The sequence below is a fragment of the Peromyscus maniculatus genome, chromosome X, assembly GCF_049852395.1.
Source record: "Peromyscus maniculatus bairdii isolate BWxNUB_F1_BW_parent chromosome X, HU_Pman_BW_mat_3.1, whole genome shotgun sequence".
In the NCBI taxonomy this organism is placed as follows: Eukaryota; Metazoa; Chordata; class Mammalia; order Rodentia; family Cricetidae; genus Peromyscus; species Peromyscus maniculatus.
Window position 1 is genome coordinate 77,580,339 of NC_134875.1, and position 21,966 is coordinate 77,602,304.

The 21,966-nt window shown below is 39.3% G+C and overlaps 1 protein-coding gene across 1 annotated transcript; it reads left to right on the forward strand.

The window, feature by feature from the left end:
• The first annotated feature begins 10,459 nt into the window (after window positions 1-10,459).
• LOC121825605 (syntaxin-3-like) lies at window positions 10,460-11,353 on the forward strand. Its single transcript, XM_042268666.1, has one exon. It carries the CDS (start codon window positions 10,460-10,462, stop codon window positions 11,351-11,353), a length of 894 nt encoding a protein of 297 aa, XP_042124600.1.
• Window positions 11,354-21,966: the final 10,613 nt, after the last annotated feature.

The following is a 21,966-nucleotide window of genomic DNA, read 5'->3' on the forward strand; positions in this document are numbered from 1 at the left end:
AACCCCCATGCGTAGCTTAGACATGTTCTTAAGGGGAAATAATACAAATTTAAATTTTAATTGTTAAAAACAAAAAAGATCCAGACTTCTAAGAATGAAAATAGAGGTAACAGATAGTTGTAACTACACTCATTTATTTGTTCAGTAGCCTAGACCAACATGGGATTAACTATGTAGTCAGACTAACTTTAAACTCATGATTCTATAGCCTCATAAGTGCTAGGCTTTTAAGTGTTTACCATCATGATCAGCTTAGTTTTGGATTCAACATATTTCCAGAGTCCAGGTCTAGAATTATTAAGACTGTGCATTTGGTAACTCATCTATCTTTCCTCCTATCCTCTGTCTCCTCTCCCTTGCATTTATCCTTCTCTTATTATCTGGGCTTGCTTAAAAACACTGCTCAGTGGAGTCTGGCTGATAGCTTTGATTATAATCCCTAAAGACAGGGTATTAGTTGAGGCATGTAAACACATACATATAAGGCAAAAAGTAGGAAAAAATTTGAGTCACAGAAGTCACTCAGATGCAAATGTTTCAGATAAATATGTAAACATTCCTTTTAAAAGTTAGTAGTATTATTGCAATGCAATTTATACAATAAATAATTTCCCAATTTAAAGTATAGCACAATAGTTTTCAGCATATTCTCAAAATTGTAGTCTTTAATCACAATTTTGAAAGTTCCTAACACAAACACTGCACAAACACAAACATTGCAAGTACTTGTTAATTCTCTCCAGCCACTCCAAACATTAGGAAACCATGACTTGATGTGCTGTGTCTACGGATTTGTTTATTCTGGATATGCCATATAAATGCAGTCTCATCTCAGAATATGTAGCCTTTTGTGTCTTTCTTCTTTTATTAAATTTAATTATTTTAATGGCTTTTATACTCTAGCATGTCCCAGTACTTTATTTGTCTTTATGGCTCAATAGTATTCCATCATATGTGGGTGCATTATTTTATTTATACTTTCTGTTTTTGCTGGGCATTTGGATTGCTTCCACACTTCAGCTATTGTTTTAGCTTGTAATTAGGATATAAACTATTATATCTCATTATGGCATTTTTATAATTTGTTTTTATTGATCCTTACCACCCCCATTTCTTCCATATCCTTTTTCCTCCCTTGTATCCCTTCTATCCATGGTAGCTTTTTGAAAAAAAATATTTTTTTGAAATTGTGGTTATGCCATTTCTTCTTTTCTTTCCTCCCTCCAAACCTCAGGGGAAAGCCCACTAGGCCTCAACCCTACACAAAGGACTACAGACAACTGAGGAATGCTGAGAGTGGGAGAAGTAGTCTTCCCTGGGGAAGACAGAACCCCAATTGGACATTTTGTCACCAAATGAACTTTCTAGTACTGGCAAAGGGTTATATCTAATTGAGTCGTTGGCCCAAGGAGTCCTATGGGAACCCTCAAACAACCCAGGCTGTTGCCAAGACAAGAGGTTGCTCTCCAAAATTGAAGGCAAGGCCACATTGCTGAAGACAACATCTACACAACTCATGGAACTTGGGGAGGTCAAGCTGGTTCCTACATAGCTATATACTGGCTAGTATATTTGGTACAGGAAGGTACTCTACATACTAACAAAGGAGAAACATAAACACCAACCCATCTACAAACCCTTGCTTGATAACTGTTCTATTATATATAATTTTACTATGTTAAAACCTTCCTTTTTGATTAGACAGAAAAGGGGAGGTGCTTGGGATGTTCTGCATGCTGTAACTATATGTTGCTCTGATTGGTTGATAAATAAAATGCTGATTGGCCAGTAGCCAGGCAGGAAGTATAGGTGGGATAAGAAGACAAGGAGAATTCTGGGAAGAGGAAGGCTGAGTCAGGAGACACCAGCCTGCCGTCCAGAGAGCAGCATGTAATGGCACACAGGTATACATGGCAACATACAGATTAACAGAAATGGGCTGAGTTTAAGTGTAAGAACTAGTCAGTAGTGAGCCTGAGTTAATGGCCAAACAGTTTTAATTAATATAAGCCTCTGTGTGTTTACTTGGGATTGAGCAGCTATGGGACTGGTAGGTGAGAAAGATTTGTCCTGTCTGCAGGCCAGGTGGGAAACAGGAAAACTTCAGTTACACCCAGCCATTATCAGAGAAGCCTCCTCCTGCAGCAGATGCAAACAAATACAGAGATCCACATAATGCAGACATAATGCAGAGAGTGAGAGATCTTGGAACACTCATCCCTATATAGGATGCCTCCATCAAATATGTTCTGTCAGGTGTCAGGGAACCCTGCAGAAGAGGAGGCAGAAAGAGTGTAAGAGCCAGAGTGGGTGGAGGACACCATGGAAACAATGCCCTCTAAATCAACAGGATTGACACACATATAAACTCACAGAGACTGAGGCAGTATGCACAGGGTCTACAGGCATCTGAACCAGATGGTGTCCTAGAGCTGAAAAGAGAAGTGGACACATGCTCCCATCCCAAATCCAGAAATTATCTCAAATTGATAACTGCTTGCAATGAAAAATCAGTTTCCTCCAAGGGAGTCTCACTGAGGAAATAAACTACTCTTAAATGTAGGCCCCATACCCAGCAGTAGATGGCCAACAGTATATGAACTCAATGGCATCTTTGGAAGGTCATGTCTCATAATGTTTTGTCATACTCTTATTTTCTTTGTTTTGTTTGCTCTTTATTTTTTAATTTTAATTTACAGATTTCAATTTATTTATTTTCTCTCTTATTTTAATCCTACAGATTCTTTGCATATATATTATGGTTTGCAGTTTTGTGTTTTTATGGGATTCCTAAGTGGGTGAATGAATGGGTCTCTGCATTAATAACTCTTTCTGTAACCTTTTCTTGAGTTCTTTTTCTTTTCTTTGTTTGTTTTGCCCAATTGTGTGTTAGATTTTATTTTATTTTATTATTGTCCCTTAGAAGCTTGATTATTTTCTAATGAAAGACAGAAAGGGAGTGGATATGGATGAGAGGGGCTGTGGGAACTAGGAGGAGAAGAGGGAAGGGAAACTATAATTAGGATCTATTGTATAAAACAAATCTATTCTCAAAAAAAAGGAAAAAATAAAGTAACAAAGAAAGCAGGCTAAGCAAGCCATGGGGAGCAAGCCAATAAGCAGCACTCCTCCATGACCTTTGCATCAGCTCCTGCTTTCAGCTTCCTGCCCTGTTTGAGATCCTGTCCTGACTTCCTTGAGTAATGAACAGTGCTGTGGAAGCATAAGCCCTTTCCTCCCCAATTGATTTTGATCATGGTGTTTTATCACAGCAATAGCAACCCTAAATAAGACAGTTACCCACTGACAAATGGTCAGCTCTGAAAATATGCCTAAAGTAATATTATACAGACTGAGCAGGCTGTATTTGTGTATTCAGGAATATAGACATGGTGGTCTTTTTTATTCTCTCATGTCATATATATTCTATTACCTTCTCCCTGCTTTGTCAAAACCTCTTTCCCCTCTCATGGTTATCCCTCCAGTTCTATGACTGATAGTGCTGCATATATACATATGTGTAGACACTAAATGCTGGGATCCACATGTGAGAAAGAGCATTCAGTTGGTGTCTTTCTGGGTCCTATTTCACGCAAATATTATCCAGTTCCATCCATTTTCCTGAAATTTTCATAATTCAATAAATAAATAAATAAAATTCCTTTATGTGTATGTACCACATTGTAACATGAATCTTAAAAGGTCTTATTAATAAAAACAAACCAAGGGCCAGGTATTGGGGTGAAAACTGGAAGATTAGAGAGACAAAACACAAATCACAGCCTACCTCACCTCGCCAGCTTATCAGCTGATCCTGTATCCTGGAACTGGAAGACTCTGAGTTCTGAGTCCTCACCCGAATGAATCTCAGCTGAACTGCTGCTAAAAGCCTAAAAGCTTAACCAGGCCCTAGTTCCTGGTCCTCATGCCTTATATACCTTTCTGCTTCCTGCCATCACTTCCTGGGATTAAAGACATGTGTCATCATGCCTGGCTGTTTCCAGTGTGGCTTTGAACTCAAAGAGATCCGGACCAATCTCTGCCTTTGGAATGCTAGGATTAAAGGTGTGTGCCACCATTTTCTGGTCTCTATGTCTATCTAGTGGCTGTTCTATGCTCTGACCCCAGATAGGCTTATTAGGATGCACAATATATTGGGGGACACAATATATCACCACACCATGTTCACTGTCCACTCATTTGTTGAGAAACACTAGGCTGGTTCTATTTTCTTGCTGTTGTGAACAGAGCAGCAATTAACCATGGATATTCAATATCTCTGTAGCTGGCATGAAGGATGTTAGATTATAGACCTCTAACTACTCTCTATTCCAGGAAGCAGACCATGCTCTACTATAGAAACTTGGGATAAAGAACTGACAGGTACCTGATATGACAGAGCACTTAGGCCTCAATGTGTGTGGAGGGAAGATAAGTTTATTGTCTTGCCTAATGGCTGCCTCCATGCCCACTTCTCTTGGGAAACTAGTGGAGGTGTTAGTAACAACGGCACTATCACTATTCATGCACAAGATTTGTATAGGTATACAAACATTTCTAAATTGTTTGCCCAAGCTGCACACTAGTTCATATTCCCAGCAACAATACATAATGGCTATAGTCACTCTCCAATATCACCAAAATCTATTGTCTATTGTTTATTGTATCTCAGTGTGGCTTTGATTGGCATTTCATATAGCTCATGAGCCTGTGCACTTTTTTAGGTGCTTATTGATTATCTGACCTCTCTAGAATAATGGTAGTGCTCTGCCAAAGTGTCATTTTTATTATACTTTTGTTATTGATAAATATTTACTATTTGAAAGTTCTCCTTAGACTAGTTACTAGTCTAGATTAGATACTTGAAGCACTGGCATCAATTCCCTATCTTTGGTTATACATTATGCCTTTCTTTTTAGGAAGTATTTTGCCCCACAGTACATTGCTTCAATAGGTCTCTACTAATCTACTTTTCCAGGGAGGGGCATATAAACAAAACATTCTACACTGACCAGATATGCTTCCCCACAATTTTCAATATTAAAGATTCATTTCACCCGAGTCCTGTTATTCCCCTCTCTAGACAGCCCTCCCCATGGTCCCTTTTTATTTCCCTGGTTTCTGTGATTACTCCAGGTTATATATTCACATCTGAAGAATTGGAGCTAGGAACTAAAAATGAGGGAGAAGAAGCAATGCTTGCTTTTCGGGGTCTGAGCTACTTTACTTAATATGACCATTTTTAGTTACATCTATTTACCTGCAAAATTCGTGATTTCATTGTTTCTTTGCAGATTCCATACACTATAGCATTCCATAGTGTATATGTACCACATTTTCATTATTCACCTGTCAGTTGAAGGACATTTAGCATTTAGGTAGTTTCTATTTCCTGACTGTTATGACTAGAGCAGCAATGACCATGGTTGAACAAGTATCTATAGAGTAGGATGCTGACTTCTTTGGGAATATGCCAAGGAGCAGTATAGCTTTTTCTAGTTTTTAGTGTTATATTTTAGAAAAAATCTTCAGCAAATCTTTAAAAAAAATCTATTGGATTCTTTAGCACATGTTTATTAAATACTTACACATAACAGGTCCTATTCTAGGTATTTTTTATGGGGCCCTTCTAGGTGATGTTATTAGGAGATGGAGGCACTGGAAGATCATAAGGCTATGAAGGCAATGCCCCAATGAATAAAATGAGTGATCTCATAAAACAGACTCCAAATGAAAAGAGACCTGAGAGGCTTTCTTCACCTCATCTATAATGTGAGGTCACAACAAAATAGACCATCCACGAGCCAGGAAGCAGATCCCTGAAAGACACAGACTCTGTCTACAGCTTGATTTTAGACTTTCTAGTCTCTGGAACTGCAAGAAATCAATTTGGTTGTTTATGAGACAACTTGCTTCTTTGGAGTTTTTTGTAGCAGCCCAAATGTGCTAATATAAGTTGTTTAGAAGACATGAATTAAACAGAAGAACTGGGAGGAAAACACAAACTTTTAAAAAATTAGCGGCAGGGTAACCTTTGCATAACATTCAGGGTCAAAATGCAATAAGAGAAGAGAGTTTACCTAAAGATGAAAATAGTAGAGAAATAAAGAATTTTGCAGTGGGAAGATTTTATTAGATAATTTGAATTCATTATGCAGCCCCAAAATATTTCTGCTCCTTGGAAAACATTTTCTTTCACTCAAATTAATTACTTATATTTATCTTGAAAAATTATGCCCAAGAAATTTCCATTTCTGTGATTAAGGAGCCCCAGTCACCTTGGTCTCTCTGCTTTTTCAGAGAGCACCAAGAACAAAACACACAAAAAATATAGAACTTCAGTTGAAGGTAGAGACTTGGAACTTTTGAAATAATATAATGGTAAGATTCCTGGGTTTTCATTTTGCCTCTCATGTACATACTGAGCAGGGCACAGGAGAAACATGCAACTCATAACTGATAACAAACACAGGTAAAATCAGCTTCAATCTCATGCTAAAAGGCTGGAGAAATGGTGAGATAATACAGAACTTTTCTGGCAATGCTTTTTCTACAACAACAACAATGACAAACCTGGAAGCCTCACTGGGCTTGAAAAGGATCTTATTTCCCTCCTCTTTGCCCTCCCAAAAGCATTTCTCACGTTCTCTGAGCTGGGATTGGTGGAACTGAGTAGAGAAAAATGCATTTAATGTTCCAATATGTTCCAGGCTAGAGTCAGTGAGTTGTTGTGGGGAATTTAGTCTCTGTGTTTACCTGGGAGCAGAGATAGAGACATGTTGATATAGAGTACATGTATTATCTAAACAGTTTTAGTCAGAATTCTAATATTTCACACACTATGGTATTAACTGTGTGTAGAACGCACTGAATCAATATTGCTATAGAGAACTCAGAGTCAGTCAGTCTTTGGTATCACATAGTCAAGTTCAATTTTACCAGTGTCAGATTTTAGGTAATGATCTAATCCAGAAATCATGTGAAGTGGTGTTTTCATTTTAGAGAACTTTACATATACATAGCAATAGAGTTGGACACTGGGGAATTGGAACAAAACCCTAAGAAGAATATTGATAAGAATTTAACAGAATATGATTTTTTTTCCCAACAACTCTCAAGTGATTCTCAAGTTCCAGCAAAACTCTGAGACGTGAGACAGAACCACTAGGCAAAGTAAATATTAAGGAGTAGGGAAAATATGTTGAGAGGTGTGATTAAAGGATTGCATGTGGGCCAAGCGAGCCTCTCTTTTTCAGTTGCTTTTTCTCCTCAACCCAAAGCTGAGTTCCTTATTACTGAGTGGCATTATGTCAGTTTAGGCAATAAAAGTCTACATAGGATCTGAGAGACAGTAAAGAAACTTTCCTTTAGTAAAATAGCTCTCATTGGCCTTCTGCTAGTTCTTAAGATCTATGAGAATTTCTCCAAGCTATTTGTTCAAACAAACAAGCAAACAACCACAACAACAAAACCACAATGAAAGACTGGACAATCAGGAGTACATTGGCATACTTGTCTTTTGCTGAGGACTTTAGTTTTTGCAAGGCTTGTTAAGATCAGGGTACTAGGAGGACTCGGTTTTTGTTAGTAGAACTCAGGGCATTTAGGTTGTGGCAGGGACAGTAGCTTGAATGTAATGTAGGATTTTATGCTTCCAGAAGCTAGGAGGGGGTGGGGAGATGACATGGCTAGGTAAATGAAAGGACAGGGAGGGAGTCAGGGAGAGCATGGTGGAAACCTTGGACAGAGACAAGAAACTTTTAGGAGTACGAAAGATATTTTGGGGGCCCAGAGAGATGGCTCAGCTCTTAAGAATGCTTGTTCCTCTTGAAGAGGACAGGAATTCAGTTGTCAGCATCTGTGGCTGGTATCTCAGAAACACGTGGAACTCTATCTAGGTCCAGAGGACCTGACTTCCTCTTCTGTCCTTTGTGAACGCAAGCGCACATACCCACATACACACAAGAAATAAATCTCTAAGAGCAATACTTTGATGCTTACGCTTGTTAGATCTTGTCAGACAAAAAGCTGGGTAAAGTTAAATGAATCTAATAACTTGTCTTAGAGTTTATAAAAAGAAAAAATGGGACACTATAGATAGTTAATTAACTAGAAAACACTTTTTTGTTTTTTAATTTTTCCCTTTTGCTGAAAATAGATTTTTTTCACTGAATATGTCTTGATCACAGTTTTTCCTCTCTACTCCTTCCACTTCCTGCCCTCTCCACTGCCCCTTCTACATGCTTCCACCCCCTTTCTGTCTCTCATTAGAAAACAAACAGGGTTTGAAGGTATAATAAAATGCAATAGGATAAAAAAACAAAATCTAACACACCACAATAGGACAAAACAAAAAACATAAGAGTCCTTAAGAAAGCACAAGAAACAGATATCGATGCAGAGACCCACTTGTTCGTACACTTAGAAATGCCATAAAAACAGAAAACTGGAAGTCTATATATCTCTATCTATCCCCAAGGACCTAGAGGGTTAAAAAGAGAAGTATATGTATATATGTATTTCTCTTTATATATAATATATATCTTTATATATAATAAAGGTAAAAAATAAGATAAAATTTAAAATATATATTACAAAATTAAATTAAATTAAAATTTAAAAAGATAAAGAAAAAATAAAGCCCTGACATGACATTATGAGACAATGAACATCCAAAGATACCACTGAGTTCATTTCCTATTGGCCATCTACTGCTGGGCATGGAGCTACCCTTAAGAGTAGTTTGTTTCCCCAGTGAGACTCCCTTGGAGGAAACCGAGTTTTCATTTGCAAGTGGTTATCAATTGGAGATAACTTCTATATTAAGGATGGGGGCATGTGATCATTGTTGTGTGACATTTTGATTTCATTCTAAAAATAAAGCTTGCTTTGAGTCAGAGTGCAGAGCTAGCCACTAGCTGACCAAAATTAACCATAGAGGTTTGGAAGACTGTAGACAGATAGGAAACAGGATGTAGTAAGGTGGGGCTGAGAGAGGATCTTGGCCCTTTTGGAGGAAGGAATGGAAGAGGTAGGAGGTCACTGGTGGCTTCTCTGCAGCTTCTCTGATCATTCAGGTTCTTACCTCAATATCTAACTCTCAAATTTTTATTAATAAAGAATAATTAAACACTTCAGACCATGCCTCCTTTTAGCTCTAGGACCCTATCTGGTACAGTCCTATATAGGCCCTGGGCATGATGCCTCTGTTTCTGTGAATCCATGCATGTATCAGTTAAGAGGACCTTTTTCCTACTGGAGGGTTCCCTAACGCCTGAGAGGAGGGATATGATGGAGACATCCTATCAGGGCGGAGTGTTTCAAGGTCTCTCACTTTCTGCATAATGTCTGCCTGTATTTGTTCTTACTTTCTTCAGGAGGAAGCTTCTCTGATGATGGCCGAGCAAGGCACTGATAGATATATGAGTATAGTAGAATGCCGTTAGGAGCCATTCTAGTACTACATTCTTTTAGTAGAACAGTAGTAATTGTCTTTACCCTAGGTCCTGGGGCTCTTCTAGGATCAGGTTCTTGCTCACCTATGAAGTACTAGAAAAACATTTTAACAACAATTTGACAATGAGAAGAAAGTGGGGTGAGGAAAACAGTTAAATTTCAATACATGATATTTGAAGATCCTATACAGAATGTAATTGTTTGCTTCATTCAATTATATGAAAGAGTCCAGTGAGTGACGGGCTGGTAGACACAATGATAACAGGCAGCTTTTATTGCAGGTAATGAACTACAGTCACTGGTCTGCATGAGGAAAGGAGGAAAACAATTATTATTAAATGAAACAAGTCTTCAATCTGGAAGCTATGTTCTTTTTTCTGTCCTTTACTAGTGAGCAGACCTTTATTTTTGCCATAGACTTTGCCTTGCAGCCATGTTTTTTTTTTTTTAATTGGATGATATCAGTAGATTTTTTTAAAAACTATTTTTCTATTTGGTCTGTGTGTTTCTGTGTATGAGTGTGTTAGTTCTCAATCTTAGATAAAGAATCTACAGCAAATCAGTGAGCAGTTCACAATCCTTTCCTTACCTGTGTTCTCTACACAGTTGGTTACCTTCCTGGAACCCAACAACAATGCTTCCAGGGGCTGTTCAAACTCCAGCCTTTTACTTTGTTACCACTTAGCCTGGAGCCCTAGAGCTCATGTGTATTCTTGCCTCAGCCCTTGACAAATCAGGCAAATGTCTGGGCCGTTCCTGGAATACAATTCAGTCCATCCTGTGTGCTTTACCACCTGACACTCCTGATACTGAATAAACAGTTCAGTGGCCTATTGGCTTTGTCATTGTTTGCTTGCCTGGGAAGGAAAGATTTTTAATAGCTTCTACTGACGCAAAACTGAGCTGTTCCTGACTTCATACACCACCAGACAAAGCTCATGGATAGATACATCTCCCTCCAGAGTTGTTGCAGTACAGATATGGCAAGCAGCTGGAGTCGAAGATGAAGGACAGATTAGAGGAACTGAAGAACCACACTATTCATGGAAGAGTCCCTTCAGAATTGGATGACACCTTGATGTTTGACAACCATGCTTTTGAGAAGAGTGAAACAAACCCCATAGAAAAATTTTTACAGGAAGTGGCGGAGCTGTCCCTGGCACTGGCTGAGTTAGAAGGGCTATCTCGGTTAATAGACAAGAAGCAGCAAGGTGTCCTGTGTTGTACCACAGAGGAGAGTGTGTTCAAGGAGAAGAGTGAGTTGAACATCATAAAAGCCTCCTTTGCCAGCCAAGCCCAGCTCATTCAGCCTCAGCTAAGCACCATCCAGCATGAGTTGGCCACAGACTGTAAGTACTGGCGGGCTGAGCACCGCATTCGTCAGAGCCAGCTCTCTGTTCTCCTTGGTCACTACCGTGACATCATCAGCCACCACTATGCTCGTGAGACGCAGAATATGATCAGGCTGAAGGAAAAGATGGTGAGACAGGCAGAACTAGCTGGGGTGAAGCTCCAGGAAGAGGATCTGGAGAAACTGGTGGCTAACTCTGTGCCTCTTCAAATTGTGGGTTGTGATCTAGATGTTTTGAAAGCTAAGCGGGGCCTGGCTCTGGCTGAAGTACGTCACCAGCAGCTGCTGGACCTTGAGTACGAGATCAGTAAATTGCATACCATCTTTTTCCAAGTAGACATGTTCATCTCCGGACAGCAAGAGTTGCTGGATAACATTGAGTACAATATTTTGCACACCCAGGACTATGTGGAACAATCAAATGAGACAGTGAAGAAAGCCCTTAAATATAAGCGCCAATCACGCTTTTTGATGGCCATATCGGCTGTGGCAGGTCTTTGTGCCTGTTGTACATGCTTGTCCTGTATCACTGGCCCTGTGCATTGAGCAGGAAATATGACTTCTGGTATAGTGAGCAAATGCTGAAGAACAAAGACATTGTTTTGATACATAACCTTAGGGTTAGCATTGCAAATAAATGACTGCCAGCATCTGAGCTGGCAAACCTAATGCGACTTGTCTAGTTCCTCAAAGGCAGCAGGCAGTAAATAGGCTATTGTGCTGTGCTTTTCCTTATTGTTGTGCAATGTGTTACATAAAAAAAAAATCTGTTCAAGTCTGGCTGCTTCTGCAGACACTGTTGCTCAGGAATTAGTGTTTAATTCATTTTCTTTTTGCAGCCGCTTGCTTTATGTTCCAGGATGACACACTTTTCTTGTTTTCTACTATTAGAATCTCATTAGTGTTTTATGAAAATATATACGCTCCTTTTTTAAGGGAATGGCTAACAAAAAGAAGGGGGAAGATCACACTGCCTTACTTTCTATTGCTGTGATGAAAACACCATAGGCAAGGTAACTTATACTAGAAAGAATTTAATGTGGAGGTAATAGCTTAGGAGGGCTACGGTCATGACCATCATGGTGGGAAGCATGGCTTCAGGCAGACAGGCAGGCATGGCACTGGAGCAGTAGTTGAGAGCTTAGGTCTTGAGGCACTACCATGAGGCAGAGAGAGTTAACTGGGAATGGTTGGGCTTTTGAAACCTCAAAGCCCACCCTCAGTGACATGCCTCCTTTAACATGGCCACACCTCCTAATCTTTTTCAAGCAGTTTCAATAACTGGGAACCAAGTCTTTAAATATATGAGCCTATGGGGGTCATTCTCATTTAACCTACCACACACACTGAGAATTCACTATACCGAGGCAGGCATACCAGATGGTGAATCAGGATGCAAATGATGCCAGGAAGAGAAAGATTACAAAAGTTGGTTAAAGGAGTATAAAAACTTGAGTTGAGAGACTGGACGATGGTGGTCAGGATACTGAGGAAAATTACAGAAAAGTAGAGTCCAAGATTATTTGAGTGTTCTGTGTACAGTCAGGGACACAGGGATGCCAAAAGCATGAATGAAGCTTGATTTGGAGGCTACTCACTCTCCTTAGCTCTACTGCCATCATGCTGTTTTATTCTGGGGAGAAAATGTCCCAGTTTGTCCTTCCTGGAGGTTGTCCGACAGTAAAAACACATGCTAATCGTATGTATGGAGGGAGGAGGGAGTTCTGGGCCACAGGGATTTCTGTGATGTAGACAGAAATGGGCCCTGATTAGGAGATCAGGCACATGAAGTTTTCCCAAAGGGAATTCACGCCCCATGATCAGAGAAAGGTTGAAGGATACTTAGTTTCAGTTACTCACAACCATGAACAAGCTGCCAACAAACTCAACAGTCCTTTCTGCTTTCTTTATATACTGAAAAGAATTAATTTCCCTTTTCTAAGGAATCATTTCTCTACAATAGTTTGTAAAGAGAAAACAGACTCGGGTATTTGCATCTTCCTGATTCAGGAGCAGCAGCACCTGTAACCGGAACCTCCTTCTCCCTGAACTCCTGCATGATTTTTTTTTAAATGTTAACAATCAGGAGAGTGTTGTCATCAGTGTCTTCATTAATTCAGTTAGTGTCACTCATGTCCCACAAAGAAATTCATCTCAAAGGAGAAGGTTCTGATCAACTTAGAATAGTTTATGCATCTTTCTTAAACACTGAAAATTAAATGATGTATGAATTCAATGTGTGTGAGTCATTTCAAAGTATTATAAATACCTGCTCAGTTGGAACCTCCGGCTCACCCCTGCGTGATCTGGGAAACCTCATTCCTGTTTTTCTCTTCAAATCCCACCAGCTCAGGGTCTCTGAACAAAGGGAAGGTACCAAAAAGCCCCGTTCCACATTCTTAGCAGCTACGCAACTTCTTCCCTTGAAGTTGCCAGCCGCCCGAGTCCCTGCCTAAAGTGCTCAGCTTTTGACCATACTTAAGCATGAACCCAGCTTGTAGTGGAGACATCATCACCCCTTGCCTACAGGCTACATAAACTTCCTGCTTTAGTTAGGGTGGGTGGCTTCTCAGGCCTTAATCTCTAGGAGTGGAAAACTTGCCTGGGCATTACTTTGCTCAAATAAACCTGTTGTTATACGTTTTAAACTTGGTTTGATCTGACTTACTGTGTTGGCAGAGAAACCTAATGTCGAGGGCATAGAACCTATTACTACCTTAGGAAAGCCACCGTACAGTTTTGCATTATTTGCTGAACTGCCATTTGTGCACTTGCTGATAGGTGCCTGCCATTCAATTTTTACAAATTGGAACTGACTAATTAGATACTTTTCTCCTAAATAATGAAGGTGAGCTTTCAAAAAATCACTGCAGTCTTGTTACTATTGTCCTAGACTAACTCGACCATCAAAATTACCAGGAAACTGATGTTTATATGTGCTCACATTATTTACACTAGAATGAATATATTTAAAACTCATTTTAGTATGCTTTCTTGCATTATGTGTGTGCATTTAGCCACAAAACATGATAGAATTAATGAGATGTTAGTTGGAATGCTAAGTGACATTTTTCTTGTGGAGCTCGGCTGATGAGGTTTTCCACTTATTTCCTTCTGAATGCTTGTATGTTTTTATATTTCTTGCTGTTATTTCAGTGAGCATTGTTGTTGTTGAGTATCTTGCCACTGACCTTGAGAATCAGAAGTGGTGGAAGAGATTTCTCTGTTGCTAGGAACCATGCTTTTCCATTATTTCTGAAAGGACAGTTATAGACCATTACAGTTGTTGCTACAATTTCAATTTCAGGAAAAAAAGCATGGCCAGCCTGTGAGTGTTTGTATGTGTGGGAAGGGGCGTGGTGAAAGAAGGCCTTGGGAGATAAGGGTACAGGAGTAACTGCACACTTAAATTAACAAAGTACAGGAATATTTTTATTTATGTACTATACTGTAAAGGAAAATATCACAATTTTGTGATTTGTTGCCTAGCAATTTGTGATGTTTTATTATCATTAAAAAACAGTCACAGGCCGGGCGTGGTGGCGCACGCCTTTAATCCCAGCACTTGGGAGGCAGAGGCAGGCGGATCTCTGTGAGTTCGAGGCCAGCCTGGACTACCAAGTGAGCTCCAGGAAAGGCACAAAGCTACACAGAGAAACCCTGTCTCGAAAAAACCAAAAAAAAAAAAAAAAAAAAAAAACAGTCACAGTTATTTCTTTTGAAGACAAAAAAATATTATCCCCATTTTATAGATAAGTTAGCCAAAGTCAAACGAGGAATGTGACATGTACTAGGTATTATTCCTTTAAAATTTTTTTTGGTTGTTTGTTTTTAAGACAGGGATTCTCTGTGAGATGTCCTAGATATTATTACTTTTAATATTTTTTGGTTGTTTGTTTTTGAGACAGGGCTTCTCTGCATATCAATGGCTGTCTTGGAACTCACTCTGTAGACCAGGTTGGTGTTGAACTCAGAGATCTGCCTGCCTCTGTCTTCAGAGTGCTAGGATTAAAGGAATGGGCCACCACCACTAGGCCACAAACTGCCATTTCCACAAGTGACTTTCTCAATAGGCATTAATATCTCTGATCAAAGTAATTAGTGACGACAAATATGAGTGTGTGGTACCTTAATTATCAGCAAAGAGGAAGGTCACTTTACACTTGAAGCTTGAAAGCTGTGTCTCATCAGGCTTTGCCCATGCTGCTGAAAACTGTGAGCTTGGTTATGTCTTTGCCAAACCAGTTAGCATTAAACTACTCATATTTGATTCATAAGTCCTGAGAAAGAAATGAAGCAAAATAAGTAGTCACATCTTATGGGAATTACTAAGTCGGTATTTGTGAGCACCATGATGGGAATAAAAGTAATTTTGGAAGATATTTTATAATTGTGAGGGCTTGAGGAGAAGAGGAATGAGACAGTTAACCCATGGAATAAACACTACAGTAGAAGTAATGGGCTAGATTCTTTCTCTCTGTCATTTCCCTTTCTTTATCTGTGGAATGAGGCATTAGTGGAGATGATTACCAAATTCATTCCTATCATATCTAACATTTTTCTCTGTTATTGCCCCAGCAAGAGCATCCTCAAACAATTTAAAAGGACTTCTTATGTATGCAAACCTTTTACATTTGTACTTCATAACCAGGCTCTGAGGATGGGCTTTGGGTTATACCAGCCATTGAAATGCTTTACATCCTTTTGAAATTTGAAAATACTTGGCATCTCAAAAAATATTTCACATGTTATTATCTGAATTCAGAAATAGATTAGTGACTAAGAAGCTCTTTTGTTTCCTGCAATCCCATTTGCCCATTCTTGGTATAATTTTCCGAGCTCTTGAGTTCTTTTCAGAAAGTCCTCGCTTAGGCTTATTTGCACTGAAATATTTTACCTGTTGCCGTCCAGCAGTCCAGAGACTCTTGCATTAAAGTCTTTGTTCCAATTTGAGTTGCTTTTTTTTGTACAGTTTGAGAAACATGGATATAGTTTCTTCCCTTCCTTCCTTCCTTCCTTCCTTCCTTCCTTCCTTCCTTCCTTCCTTCCTTCCTTCCTTCCTTCCTTCCTTCCTTCCTTCCTTCCTTGCTTTCAGATCTAATTCTAGTCTTTGTTGAAAAAAACTGTCTTTTCTCCAATTTGTGCTTTTCACATCTTGTAAAAAAAAATGGGTGGCTGTGGCAGGTGCTGTAGAGCTTATTTGTAACATCAGAATTTGGAGAATGAAGGTTAGAGGATCAGAAGGTTAACACCAACTTGTTCTATGTGGTACTCTGTTTTCAAAATGCCCCCAAATTAGGGTGTCTGTAGATGTTAAGTTTGTTTCTGGATTGCTTATTGTATTGCTCTGGTCTATGTGTCTACCACTCTGCTTCTGGCTCTAAAATATAACTGAGGTCATGCATTGTAATACTGCCAACATTTCTTTCTACTTAGAATCACTTCGGATGTTCAGGATCATTTTTGCTTCAATATCGATTTTAGGATTTTTTTCCTAATTCTTTGATGAATGTATCTGGAATATTAATATTGTATTGAGTCTTTTGATTGCTTTGAACACAGTCATTACAATATTACTTCTATGAACATGAGAGGAATTTCTATCTTCTAGTATCTTCACTGTCTTTGTTGTTTTTGTTTGTTTTGTTTTTTGAGACAGAGTTTCTCTTTGTAGCCCTGGTTGTCCTGGAACTCCCTCTCTAGGCCAGGCTGGCCTCGAACTCACAGAGATCTGCCTGCCACCGCCTCCCGTGTGCTGGGATTAAAGGCTTGCGCCGGCGGCGCTGCCGCCACCACCACCACCAGACTTCACTTTCTTTTTTGAATGTTAAAGTTTTTATTGTAGAAATCTTTCGTCTTTTTAATTAGGTGTATTCTCAGGCACTTTGGGGTTTATTATGTGGTGCTGGCCACAGAACTCAGGACTCTGTACATGCTAGGCAAATGCTCTACCACTAAGCTGCATTTCTAAGCAGCAGCTACTGTGAATAGAGTTGTTTTCATTCTTAGAAAATTCATTATCACTATTTTTTGCACATTGAGTTTGTTTCTTTTCTTTTCTTTTTTGTTTTATAATTAATTTAATTTTACATAACAGCCACAGATTCCCTTCTTCTACCTCCTCCCACCTCCCATCCTTCCCCCGCAATCCTCCCCTCATTCCCACCCATCCAAGGCAGCTCAGCCTGGTAGATTCAGTTGAGGCAGGTTCAGTCCCCTCCTCCCTATACCTAGGCTGAGCAAAATGTCTCAGGTCCTAGGTGTAGGTTCTAGGTTCCAGAAAGCCTACTCCTGCACTAAGGACAGGTCCCAGTCCCACTGCCTGGGGACCTCCTAAATAGTTCAGGCTAATCAACTGTCTCACTTATCCAGAGGGCCTGATCCAGTTCCATGGAGGCTCCTCAGCTATTGGTTCATAATTCATGTGTTTCCACTAGTTTGTCTATTTGTCCCTGTGCTTTTTCCAATCATGGTCTCAATATCTCTTGCTCATATAATCCCTCCTCTCTCTCTGCTGGTTGGTCTCCTGGAGCTCCACCTGGGGCTTGGCCCTGGATCTCTGCATCTGCTTCCATCAGTCACTGGATGAGAGTTCTATCATGACAGTTAGGGTATTCGGCCATCTGATCACCAGAGTTGGTCAGCTCGGGCTTTCTTTCAACCATTGCCAGTAGTCTACAGTGGAGGTATCTTTGTGGATTTCTGGGGACCTCTCTAGCACTCTGTTTCTTCCTATTCCCAAAGAGTCTTCATTTATCATGGTATCTTTTTCCTTGTTCTCCCACTGTGTTCCTGATCCAGCTGGGACCTCCCACTCCCCTAAGCTGTCTTTGCATATTGAGTTTTGTTCCCTATTTTACTTCATTCTGACTGACTGGGACCTGAGCTGACTGAGGTGGCAAGGAAGGAAGAAAGGACAGATACACAGATACAGATACAGAAAAGTTGGGGATAGATATGCTGTGCTCACTCTGCTGGAGCATCACTCAGTGTGTGGCATCCAGGAACCTCAGCATGTTTACTATGTGCAGTACAGGGAACAGTGTTGCTGGAGAGCTTCTCTCCAGGTTCCACCAAGCCCCACAGTCCCACAATCCACGTATAAAACAATCACTCAGGCACATATATTACTTATAAACTGTATGGCCGTGGCAGGCTTCTTGCTAACTATTCTTATATCTTAAATTAACCCATTTCTATAAATCTATAACTTGCCATGTTGCTTGTGGCTTACTGGCGTCTTTACATGTTGCTTGTCCTGGCGGAGGCTGCAGTGTCTCTCCCTCCTTCTTTTTGTTTCCCCAATTCTCTTTTCTCCTTGTCCCGCCTATACTTCCTGTCTGGTCACTGGCCATCAGTGTTTTATTTATATAGAGCGATATCCACAGCACTTCCCCTTTTCTTCTTTTTTTAAAAAGGAAGGTTTTAACTTTAACATGGTAAAATTACATATAACAAAACAATTATCGAGCAAGAATTACAGTTACAATATTAAAGAAGATGACCTATCTATCTTATATTTGTGAGTTTAAGGTTTTATATCTAACTTATCTTTTATCATAACTGAGGAAATTACAACTATCTAGTCTTTAACCACATCAAAGACCTGAGAAGGAACATAATGGTACCTGAGAAATGGTAGATGGATGCAAGCAACTTTCAGGAATCTTGCAAGAGTAGACCAAGACAGCTGGCAGCCTGGACAGTCATCTAATGTTTCTCAGTATTGTTGGTGCATTCAAATTGGCTACAGGTCTAGAGTATCTGACAGACCATTTTTAGAAGCAGGAATTCTGAAAGACCATCTTACCCTGTCTTGGCAGAGTACAGTGGTAACTTTCCTTGTGTCCCACTTGTCCAGAAAGGACAGCATTGCATTCATACTGTCAGCCATCAAGGCAAGGACAGTTCTTTGCCCAGTAGGCCATTTTGTGCCAAGAAGACAAATTTCCAAATGGAAATGTTTTAGAAGCCCAACATTTTGTCGGGATCAAATTGGTGCAGCCAGGGGCAATTGTGTCTTATGTCAACAGAATTTTAAGTTATTTAAATGTCATATTCTCTAGGTCTGTGAAGTGTTTGAAGATTACCTATCTATCTGAAATATATTTATGTATACCTAGAAGACTTATCTAACATGGCTACAAATATGATTATCATAGATGACTAATTATTAATCTATTTTTAATTATCCATTACAATTTTAAATGAGTTACATAAACATAATACCTCAAACAAGAATAGAAATATATATATATATATATATATATATATATATATATATATATATACAGTATAACAAAATTAACTTTAAGTTTGTATCAATAAACTAAAATTTATACCAATATAAAACATTTTAAACAAGTTGTTGTTCTTTAAAAGTAGGTTCATTAATCTATCATTTTTCTTATCATTTCTATATCCTATATATCTATAGCAAATGCCTTTACCCACCCACCCTTGCCCCAAACCATCTTGCTAGCCCCTCTTGTATCTTTTTGATAACTGCTTGCTGCTCTTGATGGAAAGTTTAAATAATATATTGAAGGAGTTATAATTTCTAGATAAGTGACTGGGAGAAAACTTGATTTAATATTGATTGCAAATTCTGCCTCCCACTGCTCTAAATCCTTCTTTGTTTCCCATGAATATAAAGGATACTTGACTTGCTCCACCTGAAGTGCCATCCTTGCAGAGCTCTGAGCTCAGTAGCTGACAGCAGCAAGTTCTGACAGGCTTGATTTGTCAAACTCAGGAAAATCACCTCAGTAGAAGACCCATGCATAATTAGCTGTCATCACCATTCTGTCAGGGTTAGAACAATAGAAAGCATCTCCTTACAAACAGCAAGTAAGTAACAAAGACTGAATTATAATAGCTCATGATAAAATTAATGTGAACCTTAAGCAACAATGGCATCCTTTATCCCCAGTTCATGTCAAAAACACAGACTGCAGGGGGAATAACTGGGAGTTCAGAGGAAACTGAAGAGCGAAAGATCAAGGCTGCCTGAAAGGGAGAGATGAAGTAGAGTAGATGTTGGAGTTCGGGGTCACCCCTCCCCCAAACCATGGGCCAAAAGGGAATGTTTACTAATATTATTATTGGCCAGGAAACCTGGAAATTGACACTCAGGTTAAGTGGCAAAGATACCACAGTTTGGACAGGAGCAAGATATAAATAATAATATAGGGTGTGAATGAAAAACCAAATGGATCTGATTGACTTCTGCCCACATCTGTGTTTGGAGCCGATGACAGGGTGACATTAGGGATCTAAGAACATCAGGGCCACATTTCTAATGGGAATATCTTGATGATATGAGACGACTCATAACAGAAGTTGTTGCATGAGCAGAGATACAGGTAACAGAGTTTCTAGAAGGAATCAAACCTGTTGTGCTGCAATTAAAAATTCCTATGTCACTTTACAACTTTTAACTTCCAGGCATTTGAAATCAATGATGGCATGTATCTAGGCGAAGCCAAAGTTAGACAGTAGCTCTCAAAAAAATTTAATAAGTTCAAATGTTAAAATGATTAGGTTTCACTTTTTATTTCACTTTTATATTATATTCACTTTTTATTATTTGTGTGTGTGTGTGTGTGTGTGTGTGTGTGTGTGTATGTGTGTGTGTTTGTGCTCGCGTGCACGCAACACACATGTGCACATGCATCATGACATGCACGTGGAAATTAGAGAACAACTTTCAGGAGTTGGTTCTTTCCTTCCACTATGGAATCTGGGATTGAACTCAGGTTGTCAGGTTTGCCCTGCAAGCAGTTTTACCCACAAAGCCATTTCATAGCTCTGAGTAGGTTTCCTTCCAAAAGTGTTAAATCAATTATACACATTTAGCACTAAGGAGTTCTGGATGGAAAACTAAAAGGCCAGACTCAGGACGGTCCTCATGCTCCTACAATCAGTGGCTTCCTAGCTCTGAGTTGAAATGTGTTCACCTGTAAAGTATAGACATTCATACCTACCTCACAGACTTGTGATGGAAAATAAAATCTACAAAACTTATGAAATTTTGTAATAATAAACATAAATATTGTCTTCTCCAATTCCCTTTCCTTGTCATAATTTTTCATTAGAAAGCAAAATCCTTACAATTTTCATAACCTTTGAGGTTATTAAACATTACATTGTAGGTAATGTCTTAGCGCTCAGTGGATGTTGCTGCATTAATTTTACATTTTGCAATATACTACACTTGTCATAGTACATCTCCATATCATCACTGGTGCTGGGACTGACAAGCCTACATTAAATAGGGCCAAGACTAGGGAAGTTCAATTGAGGCATTTTGAGTGCAAATTTTAAAGATGATTTTTAAAACTAAATATTGCTTTATTATAATGAACTCACAAATAAAAACATCACATAGCTATATTTAGATAGTCACTCAAATACTGGCCCAGTTCCAAACTCTGCACAGTTCAATGATCTCTTATACAATTAAAATTGCCATTCTCAAGCCATGGAGCTTTGCCTGGAGCTACACCCTTTCATTATCAATTACATTTTTTATTTATATATTTTGAGAATTTCATACTTGAGTACTGTACTTATTTTATTTCCACCCCTCCATTCCCCTTACATCTGCTCCTGTGTTCCCTTTCGAATCCATGGCCTCTTTCATATGCCTTATCTCACACACACACACACACACACACACACACACACACACACACACACACACACACACGCACACGCACACGCTCACATATAACCTACTGAGTCTTTTACTATTTAGTGTTGCTCATATATATGTGTGCTCAGGGATGACCACTGAGATTGGAAAATCTATTAGGGTCATTTTCCTCAGAGAAAACTGATTCTTCCTCTTTTAGCAGTCACTGATTGCCCGAAAGGCTTCATCTAGGGGTGAGCCTTGTGAAACTCCCCTTATTCACATTGGCGTATCAACTGGTGTTATTGTGAAGGTCTTATTTAGGCAATCATATCATTGAGATTTCATGGTTGATAGTTTCCCTGTAATGTCCTGAAGACACTGTCTTGCTGCAGGCATCTTGGCCATCTGACTCTATGGTGTTTCTGCCCTCTCCTTTGAGGTGTCCCTGAACATGAGGTGCAGGGGTTGTTTTGAAGATGTACCAATTGGGATTGGGCAACCCATGATTGCTTATTCTCTG

What these genes read in the sequence shown, in the direction of transcription:
- LOC121825605 (XM_042268666.1), top strand. Translation starts at nt 10,460, where the DNA reads ATGAAGGACAGATTAGAGGAACTGAAGAACCACACTATTCATGGAAGA.